Source organism: Euprymna scolopes, chromosome 20 (genome assembly GCF_053919585.1).
Source record: "Euprymna scolopes isolate OS-2025 chromosome 20, ASM5391958v1, whole genome shotgun sequence".
In the NCBI taxonomy this organism is placed as follows: domain Eukaryota; kingdom Metazoa; phylum Mollusca; class Cephalopoda; order Sepiida; family Sepiolidae; genus Euprymna; species Euprymna scolopes.
In genome coordinates, this window is record NC_136501.1 from 3,329,090 (window position 1) to 3,340,669 (window position 11,580).

Sequence of the window (11,580 nt, forward strand, 5' to 3'; positions counted from 1 at the left end):
TTAACAAATCTGTTATCTACTCCTCCATATCAGACGACTTTCATGACAATACTAAACTCTAAAATCATCTTGCTACAACACATATACTTTACATTCAACACTTTTTTGTTTTGATTTTCAGAAAAAGCTCGCGAAGAAAATCAGCTTCTACATCAGAAACCGGACGTCCTTGCATCGATGCAGTCGGATATCGGTTCGCTCTTGAAAGAAATGGCTGCCGTCCGCATGGAACTCAAATCAACCATTGAGCTGCTCTGCACCCTGACGCATGTGCCAAAAGAAAGCATTCTCCGCCCATTGGCCAACAAAGATCATATTGCTTCTCTGACAACCGCAGCAAACATTGAAAGCCATCATCCTCCATTAGATTTAGTCAAAGACGGAGCGAATCTTGACACAGTGACCTCTGACATACTGACAGTTCAATCACCTTCGTTTAGAAAATGTGACATGTTGGCGCCGGTATCACCTAAGTTTTCAGTGCATGATTCGACACCCCCGTCACCTAAATTAATGATTAGCGCCAAGGACCTGGAGGATATTACCAGTGAAACTGGTGTCTCCGAGGTAACGCCTGAAGAAAATATAACTGATATGTTTACGAGCGATGATCACTCACTCGACAATATCGACCCAATGACTGATCTCATCTGTGAGATGGAAGAAGCTAAGTCATCTGATTTTAAAGAAAGCCCCGGTGTCAATAAGGGCCCACATATCAATGTCATTTTTGAGCCGGATGTAATAAAGATGAAGTCCCCTTCAAACTCTACGAAAGAGAACAGGAGTCAGTGTGATGACAGCGATGATGACCACGATGGTCAAGAACAGTGTGAGTCTGGCCCCTCTTCTGAGTCAAAACGCGAATCGAATTCTCCCTTCCCAGTTGGACTCACTGTGTTTCCATCGACTAAAGAAGAAACCGGGAAAACACAAATTGTCACGGAAACGACGCACGTGTAAAAAAAAGTATATATATATATATATATATATATATATATATATATATATATATATATATATATATATATATATATATATCAAATCAAAAATATGAAAAAGGAAAGAAAGTCCGCCACGGCGAAGTTGGGGTAGATTTGAGTTTTTTTCGTTTTTTGAAAAAAACTTTTTTAGTAGAGGTGACTTTTCTGTGACATTTCCTTCTCCCATGTGTGCAAACAAAAGTGCCTACTACGGTTAAGTTTATGAAAGATTAAGGAAAAGAAAAAAGATTGGTTATATTTTTCTCTACCTCTCCCTGATCTCTCTCGTTCTCTCCATCTCTCTCTCTCTCTCTCTCTCTCTCTATCTATCTATCTATCTCTCTATCTATCTATCTATCTCTCCTGTTCATCTTTACTTTCTCTTTATATTCACCTTCTTCTTCTCCCATATTTCTTTTGTTCCTTCACCCTTCTTTTTCCCTTTCCTAACTCCTCACTTTTCTCTTCTTATTCGTTCTCTCTCTTTTTACAACTCTTTTCCTTCTCATATATATATATATATATATATATATATATATATATATATATATATATATATATATATATATCCTACCCTATTCTTCTTTCGCTCTCACCTAACTTCTAAATAAAACATTCAAAATTTTCTGAATTTCTTAATTTAGAAATGTGGATGTTATTAATATATATATATATATATATATATATATATATATATATATATATATATATATATATATATATATATATATATATATATATGACCGTTTTTTTAATTTTTTTTAACATGGTATTTAAAGGTTGCAGCAGCATCCGCTGACGTAAAGCCTCGACACCTGTTGATCAAAACAACCAATTTATCTGAAAAGGAAATTTTTTATGAACCTGAAGTACACTTAACGAGAAAAAAAGTCTTTTTGGGCTTTTACAAGTGTCGTTTTAATCTTCATAAGATAAGTGTATATATATATATATATATATATATATATATATATATATATATATATATATATATATATATAATTTTTTTTCACCCACCCCCCTCTACCCAAAAATATAGTCCATTTTGTCTATTAAATAAAGAATATTTCATTATATTTTTCGTGTTTGTTGTATTCTTGAGGAAACAGTCTGGAATTTATTTTATTCATTGAATTTAATGAAACGCAACTAAAAAAAAGTCAATTCTTAAATCCCATTCAAACTACGCGTTTAGCAATGAAAATTGTTGAATACTCTGAGTGGGATGAACAGATAGGACAGAGACTACACATTGATCCTCACTCAAAAGTTTTGGCATTAATCATTTCTTTCAAAAACAAGAAAACAAGAATGGATTCATTCTTAAGACATGTCCATTTAATGATGAAAGTATATATGACAGACCAATGAAAATGCTATTTCAGATTTAAGTGTGACAGACCAATAGAAATGGTATTTTAAATTTTAGTGTGACAAACTAATAGAACTATTTGTGTGATAATAGAACACGTGCTACAACTCAATAAAATCCAAACGGTTATTTCACGTCTCATACTCGGCCAAAATAACATTGCTATAATGAGTGAGCCAGACTAAGTTTGTTTCCTTCAATAACTACAAGAAACCTTCTCTACCACCAATAGCAATGGCCAAGAACACATTGCCTGAAAGTACTTCTTTTAAACTCCTCGTCCTAAAGTTTACAGGGAATATGAACTGGAATAGATACATTGAGAGCATTGCCAAGGCTGCTGCAAGGAAGGTTGGCTCCCTCTACTGTGCTAGAAAACTACTTATGCCTGACAGTATCCTATACCTCTATAAGGCCACCATTCGCCCATGTATGGAGTACTGTTGTCACATCTGGGCTGGTGCATCTGCTGCTTGTCTCTCGCTCCTGGACAGGGTTCAAAAGAGAGTCGCCAACCTGATAGGTCCTGAACTGTCATCTAGGCTTCAGCCTCTGTCCCATCGACGAGATGTTGAATCCCTCTGCCTGTTCTACAAATACTTTAATGGTGAATGCTCTGACGAACTGCAAACTCTTGTACCTCCCCGACGTAACTACCCCCGACAAACCCGACAAGCTACTAAGTCTCATCCCTTTACAGTAGAGATCCCTAGATGCAAGAAAGCCTTTTACTCCAATAGTTTCTTCCCCAGAACTGCGGGTCTTTGGAACTCCCTTCCGGGATTCTGCTTTCCCAACTGCACTGATATGCAGAAGTTCAAGTTGAATGTTAACAAACATCTTTCTACTCATCTCCCTTCATAATGACCCTGCTAATTAAGTCCCTGATAATAGTCCCCTGCTTCAAAGTGGCACTGTGCCTTTTTGGGGTAAAAATTGAATAAAAAATAAAAATAAAAAATGAAAATTCATACAAAGGAGAAGAGACAGTTCTGCAATGAGAAAGGTCTTGATGTAGGGATAGAGATTTACTAAAAATTTGCAAGTAGCAAAACTCTGGAACTGCTAGATTAAAGTCATCCAAAGATGGCTGTTCCAAAGCCACTTGATGCAGGTTAACGTCCTCAAGTGTATAAATATGCTGGGAAGCAGCATTCTGTCAACCGGATATATATTGTCAACCGAGTGGAGAATTGAGAAATGACATCTAAATGCCAAACTTTCCAAAAGGAATATTTATCCACTAAGCATCGAGCATGAATATAAGCGGACGATGATTCGCATAAATGGCAAATTCTTTACCTTCCACTGCATCACAAAAATATTTAATAGCTAAGTAAATAGCTAAGAATACAGCATAATCACGTTAACACACTGGTTCCTGTCGGATCAGCAAAGTTAAGCAACATGCATGTAGGAGGACGTCGACACCTCCCTGCAAGAATTGTAAAAACCTAACATTGTCACCTTCCCTAATGGGAATTCACATGCGACTGGGAGTCACTTGTGAATTTCAATAGGGAAAAATATATTCGCACAGTGTGAGATGTACCGCCTTTGGTACTTTAAGAGTCTGAGAAGATGTTGTAGCTGATGAAGAGAATTTGGTGGATGCAATTCAGTTTTAACCTGTCCATGAAGAGGTGAAATACCCTTCAAATTTATAATAAAGTCCAGAAAAACAAGATTTGGCACAAAAGCTATATTTAATGATATCGTTACACTGCAAACGTTTGAAAAGAATACAGAGATATTTTAAGGATTTCTCCAATAAGGATGTCGCCTATATATATATATATATATAGTTTAAGTCACAAACTATTTCGTTGAAACGTTTTAGCTACATTATGTAAGCACAACGGCATTATTAAAAATTTGTTGATAAACCTTCTAAAGATCTAACTTTGAAAAAATTTACAACCGTGCAAAGATGAAGCAAAATCTTGAATATGAGGGCTAGGTTAGCGATCAGAGACATTTTATAGATACCATGTCAGGGTAAAGGACATTTAAGTCAACCCGCTACTTGAACTGGACGAGACTGGAGAGAAGTTTAAGAAGGGATATGAGACCAGTGAGCCTGGTTTATGGCAGCCTCATCATACAGTGATTTGGATATTAGCAGCTTCCTAGCGGACGCAGTGATTCTTGATCCTCAGACTACAGACGAAAGCATATATTTGCACATGAGGAGACTGTGGGGAGAATGCAAGCAGATGCTTACGAGAATTCTTGGTGACGGTTGAGAACAAAATCACACCCCTTCACTGCTGAGGTCCCTAAATGCCAGAAAGCTTTCTACTTTAATAGCTTGAACAGCTAGCCTTTAGAATTCCCTTTCTGCTACTTGTTTCCCTGACTGTACTGAGATGCAGAAGTTTAAATGTAATGTAAACCAGCATCTTGATTAATCTTTCCTAGACATGGTCCCAAATAATAGCCCCTTTACATCCAAATGGTGATGTGTCTTGTTAGGGGTGAACGTGAGTAAAAAAAAAAAATACCTAACTGGAGCATATGATTGAATTAATCATTCAACCAACAAGTAATACTGAGAAAAGAAATCGGTTATGTAGAATGCATGATTGCCGTGGAGGTTATGGGGAGGTAGTGCCATGCTCACTTCTCCCATTTCTTTAACCCTTTGGAACGGATGCGTAGGGTGTGATGCACCAGCACTCAATTACCAAAGCACCTGTGGTATCTGCAAAATTTGTGAAAGTCAATATATAATGCGCCATTCAAGCTGATTGACAATAGTGCCAATGCATAGGTGACTTGGTTCTAGATCATTACAATGCCTCTTTTACATGGCGATATGTGCAGGATTAAGGTCTGATTTAACGGCAACAGATGAAATTTCTGATATTGCATTGGCGTTCACCATTGGAAGGGTCTTCTCTGTATATTCAATGATTTTGTCTGCCAAAGTTACAAACTGTTTTCCATCATGTGAGCAAGTATCACGTCTACATTAGATGGTAATCGAACTGCAAATAACTCTCAATGAACCAGTATGGTGCATCCTTAGGAAGCTCTTATATAGGCAGCAGGAACTGGCTGGGCAGCCGATCCCCAAGTAGTTACCTCCTCAACATAAATACAACTGATTAACTCGACAAGCAGCAAAATCCCACCCCTTCACTGTAGAGATCCCTAGATGCTGGAAAGCCGTGTACTCAAATAGTTTCTTCCCTCAAATTACTAGAATTTGGAATTTCCTCTCGGGTCCCTGCTTCCCTTACTGTACTGACATGCAGAAGTTCAAGTGTAATATGAACAGACATCTTGCTGCTTAACTAATATTCCTGTTAAGCAAATATATGCCCCCACCCCCTACGCATATTTTGGCTAGCCTCAGAGGATTATATATTGTGAAAGAATTCCATACAATATGCAATAAAAAGTCAAATAAATTGTTTTTAATGGTTAAAATAATTTCCAACGCTATAGATAATAGCCTTTAAACTATTTTTTATTATTATCGCTCATGTTTAAATTCATGATTTGGGATATGACGTAAATCATAAATCTATGACGTCACAAGAAAGCTTTAATTATTTTGTTAAGATAACGTTTTAAGCTCTGAATTGAACAGCAACACGACCAAAATCTGATACAATTAATGAGAGTTGCAGAAAGGAATCGTTTCATGTTCAATTCCAAAAAAATGCTTCATCCAACAGAAGCAAATCTTTTTCTTCGGCATGATATACAATGAGCAGGGCATACATCCTGATCCAAAGAAAATTGTTGACATCCAGTAAATGCCACCCCCAAGGAAGAAGAAAGAGCTCCAAGAATTGCTTGGTCTAACCCAATGCCTCTCCTCATTTATGCCAAACCTGGCAGAAAAAGCAGCACCATTCTAGCAGCTATTACGAAAGAATGTGCCATTCGTGTGGGATGAGAACTACCAGAACAGCTTGGAAAGAATGAAAACTTGGATCCATGATGATGCAACACTTCAATATCATGATACAACTACACCTGTAAGTTGATGCCAGCCATAAGGGTTTAGTAGCATATGCCTCTCAGTCATTGACAGACATGGAAACCAGATATGTGAAAATTAAAAGGGAAATGTTAGCTGTATGCTTTGGGGACATACTTATATAGCAGAAGTTTACCTGTCGTTACAGATAACAAACCATTGAGAATGATTTTAATAAGAATGTCGCTTCTGCACATTCAAGACTTCAGAGAATGGTGCTTAAGCTTCAAGGATGCAATTTTTCCACAGAATACAAACTATAGCGGAATCGAACAACTACATAAGGGAAATTGATTACGTGGTGCAAGTAATGAAGAAAGTGACTTACACAAACGGTTGAGTCTCTCTCTTTTCTGTTGTTGGGTGATGGAATGAGGTAAAGAAAGAGAAAGAAAATATCTTTGCATAGGAGGACAGAAACAGGACGAGTTGGAAGCATGAGGTGATTTTTTTCTGAGTTTTTCAACAGCTGAGAGAGAAAGAGGGAGAGAAAGAGGGAGAGAGAGAGGGAAAGAGATGGGGAGAGAGGGAGGGAGAGAGAGGGGGGAGCAAACGGTGGAAATTACAGTTGAAGTTAGTCATGAAAAAGCAGGAGTTCTAACAAATATTTTTCTTCATTGACCCTTATTCTCGAGTGGCCTAAGATTCATTAGTACAAAAAAAAACCTGCTACCATACCTGAGGGAGCTTATGTTATATAATACTGTTATTATTAAACTTAAGTGTAATTGTCTTAAGAGAGATGAGACAGTCTTATGAGAGTTCATGTTGTAAGACATCAACATTAACATTGTTAGAGAAGAGATGTGGACATTAACACGTAGATATAAAGAGAGAGAGTGAGTGTACATATAAATAAACTTTGAGAGGTGATTCGCTATCTAGATAGACAGACCGATAATTGAGAGGTTTGCATTTATGCCGATGGATTGACAGGTTGGCATTTATGCTTTGACAGTTCGTATGAACGGGAGTGTTTGTATAACATAAATAGACACATATACTTTCTAACACATATATTTTTTAGATGATGAATTTCAAATAGTTTTTACACATAAATAGACAATACCTTTTTCATGTAATGATGGACACAGGAGACCACAGTTATAAAACATGTTGAACATTTATTCTTCCACTTGAGCCGGTTGGTGACTTTGCGTTCAGGAATTCAAAGGTTCACATTCTATTGTTTCAAAAGTGACCGTCTCGCTTCTAGACGATTGAAACCCATGTCTGGACCCAGACTATCGTCTGTCGTTCTCCAACTCCCTCTGAGTTTCTCACTAACTAACTAACTAACTAACTAACTAACTCTCACTTCCTATATTGAGAAATCCATGCATGTCCGGCCACGTGACCAAACTCACGTGCCATCAACATGCGCGACTTGCACGTTTCCGAACATTCTGATTTTTCAATAACCTAATTTTTTCTTTGTTGTTTTCACAAACGAATTCAACCTACATATCTAATTCATTTAACCCATATTTTATTATTCACATTCTTTTAACAACGAATAGTTTATTTATTATTTATTTCATCAGAATGCACAATTTACTGGACATTCCATTTAAACCTACTGTTCTTTAAAACTTATATCCAAGGTTCGATTTCTGCTTTCTCTCATTTTATTTTCATTTTAAGTAATCTCTCTATTTTTATACTTACATGAAAAGGGGACAGCCCTTATCATGTAACACTTGGACAAAACAAATTCTGGTTTCTCTTTAGCCAGCAACTGGATGAATATGCGGTAGCCATATGTTCCAGCACCTGCAACAAAATAAACAAAACATTTATGACATTGTAACATTTACAACAATACTTCATCTTTGAAGTTATTAGAAATTGCACATCTGGAATATATAAGCAAAAATTGTGATTTAAGTCTTGCTATCCTATTAATATATAGATTACTGAAGACTTATTTATTGAGATTGTCGGACTGACTTCCTCATCTTGGTTGTTATAGTCACAACGTTTCAGCCGTTTTGCCCTCCGGCCTTCATCCTAGTGACATATGGCCGAGTGGTCCTAGACGTTGTCTCAAAGTTTACAGTTACCCAAAGGTGCTGAGTTCAATCCTGAACGAAGGCAGTGAAAAGTAACATTCAAAACAGAGAATCAGCAACTATGTCCCAGAGCCTAGCTGGAGTCTGAACACGGTACCCCCGTAATAATAATAAAGGGTTGGGTTCGAGACTCCTAACAATCGGTTCCCCAGTTCGATACAAAACATCTGATGAAGGTCGGAGGGCAAAACGGCCGAAACGTTGTGACTATAACAATCAAGATGAGGAAGTCAGTCCGACAATCTCAATAAATGAAAACATCTCATCTTAAAAATACAGACAATTACTACTGAAGACTTATACCCAGCCATGAATGATAGAACAAGAACAATTTACCGACATGTTCAAAATAAAGCGTTCGTTTTTTTTTTTCATTCCCAAACCTGAGAGGATAATTACCTTACCAGATTCCTTGAGCCGTTTTCCAAATCCCAAAAGCAAAGCCATCGACCTTGGACCATGGTTAAACCATTTCCACTTTTTTTTTTCTCTGATGTATGCAGTACAAGAAGAGCAGAACTAGTGCTCAACCAACTCAGCAAGATGAGCATTCAAGGATGGTGCAACACTGACAAATCTATGTGAGCACTGAAGTTTTAGAGATGAGCTATCAATAGAAAATGATGTATTGCTGAAAGAACTCGTCATTATCTTAAGACTCCTCCAGAAGAAAACCTTTGAACAGTTACACACGGAGCATCTTAAGTGTGACAAAGCAATCCTGTAAGCCAGAAATGTTCATATCTGCTTATATTGCGTCAATGGCCATTTTATGGCACATCAACCCTTTTAAAGGGTTTATAAAAACGAAGAATGTACCTTTTATCTTGTCTCCCGCATCTCTTGACCATGTTGGTTCACCTGGAACAAAAGCTCTTTTCGTGCTTAACAACAGACAGAAGTTTCATTTTTTTGGACAATTGGAACTTTATTCAGTTTCATGCCACATCTCTGGTTCTGCATCATCCTTAGAAGGAGGGTGGGAATTCTGCTATCGATTTATCTGCCATAGATCACTATCTCTCGTTGCCTCTATGGGCGGTCTTTCATCTTTTTAGAATAACTGAGGACTTTGGACTGTCTAACAAACGCATGTGCATCCCCTATTTATTTTAAGGTGTAAATATGGGTCGGTAAACCCTCTGTTAATCGACTTGCACTCAAAATACACTCACTTACCTGCGGCGCTTGTTAATTGCTTGCTGACCTGGAGTCAACAAGTCTGATCTATGTCACCAGCAACTTTTTTTGATTCCTTTGACACAAGTAAGTTGGGTTCAAACCAGTACCGCATTAACCATGTTACTGACACACAAAAGACAGTCAGTATACTCCCACAAGAGATATAAATGACATATGTAAACTATACAGCATGCGTCAGGAGTTCCAAAACGTCTGCAGTCTGAAAGTCTACTACTGCATGAGGTGTCAACCAGACTATGGGACCATCTAGGGAAAATCTATTCTCATTGGATGCTGAAATCCATCCGTACGTTCACTGATGTAGCAAAACAAACTATCCTTTTGACTCCTCCTGCTGAATGCTCTCCCTGGTTCATAAAATCTTGGGTTTTAATATTTTTCCAGGGGTCTTGCAGCTGTGATGGAAGTTGACGTTTTTTTTTAAAGGTGCCAAAGCTTCCCATTGGATTGTAATCATTTTTCTTTTTTCAACTGAAAGCCTTGCATCGATCCGGTGCATATGAAACATTTTTTTATTCGGTCTCTGACCTTGGATGTGTCAACATCCGATTCGCAGCCAACTCTCATCAATCCCCACAAGCTCAAAAATTGTGGCTGCATCTAAATATTTGTGGAATATGGTATACAAATTTCAATATAATTTGATTTAGTATGATCTCAAACAGGTTATGGTATAACAATGAAAATTTTTTAAATAAAAACGATATTGTAATATTCTTTCATTTAGGTTTATCAAGAACCAAACCAATGATTGGAGCCAGCAACACTGTCTTCATTTAAGAAATCAATGAAAATGACTTGTTTGAAAGAGATTTCCTTTGAACAAATTAAATAAGAAAACTATAAAAACTATAAAAATCAAAAATTAAAATGCTAATATAAGGGATCAGAGTTGGAAGGAGGAGAAGGAAGAATACACAAGTTTAAAATTTATTGTTGGGCAACGTCGGGTAATCTTGCTAATAAATGATAAATGTAGTGTTTATTCAGCTGGTTGGATGTAATTATAGGTAAAAAAATATATTGCATTTTATATTATATGAATTAATCAGACTTGAGTTTTAGTCATACAACATTTCGGTCAATGTAGCCTCTGACCTTCTTCACGTGTATAAGTCGCCATGTTTGATATTGGAAAAGATTTGACTCTATACTTCCGTGGTTCCGTATAAAGGTTCTAATTAAAAGTAAAGAATAAAAATAATAATAATTACCAAGCAAAACACTAGAAGATATTATTTCTCAATTATTTATAATAAAAAGTGAGGCGGGGACCTAAAATTTAATTACACCCATTAACCAATCATCTGTTCTAAAAAACATAATTTGTAAAAATTGGAGACAACCAGTAAACCATAAATATTAAATCACGTATTATTCTTGTAAGTTCCAATTTTTAAAGTTTCATATAAATATCTTTTTAATATATTTATTATCTAGTAGCTGATAATAAGATTTTTAAAAAAAAAGTTGGGGGGGAGGTAAATTGATTAAAATTTAAATTTTCAATGTTCCTATTTACAATGCCTCCCCACGGGACAGAGTTAGACACCAGGGTCGTTTTTTAATGTGGAGAAAAGGAACAAAAATAAAAATTGTCTCGGTCGTGAAGGATTTCTCTTCCACTGACAGCGAACAAGAAATTGAAGTGTAGATCTGAAGAACAGATACTACACTTTGATTTTGACCCGAAAATGTTAACCCACGCTAAATCCAAACAATATTTAACGGGAGATAATTAATATAGAAATATCTAAAGGTTATCTCCCCTGAATGATTAAATTAATGGATAATTCTCTAAAAAAAACTTCTCATATATGAAATTATTGCCATTATTACTTTCTTTAAATTCTATTAAATTACAATTGCATACATATTGTGTCTGTTTTACAAATATTTCAATCGCAAGTGCTTTGACAAACTCAAAGAACTAGTACCCCCTCGATGACAATACCC

General features: G+C 36.5%; 1 protein-coding gene across 3 annotated transcripts in view; it reads left to right on the forward strand.

Moving 5' to 3' along the window:
- LOC145241295 (voltage-gated delayed rectifier potassium channel KCNH8-like) overlaps positions 1 to 1,028 on the forward strand; it is a 504,754-nt gene extending 503,726 nt beyond the window's left edge. For all 3 annotated transcript variants that reach the window (XM_080104041.1, XM_080104042.1, XM_080104043.1), the window contains one exon: positions 122 to 1,028. In XM_080104041.1, coding sequence (XP_079960167.1) covers positions 122 to 963 — 842 coding nt within the window. In that variant the 3' untranslated portion in view covers positions 964 to 1,028. The remainder of the gene's footprint in view (positions 1 to 121) is intronic.
- The last annotated feature ends 10,552 nt before the right edge of the window (positions 1,029 to 11,580 follow it).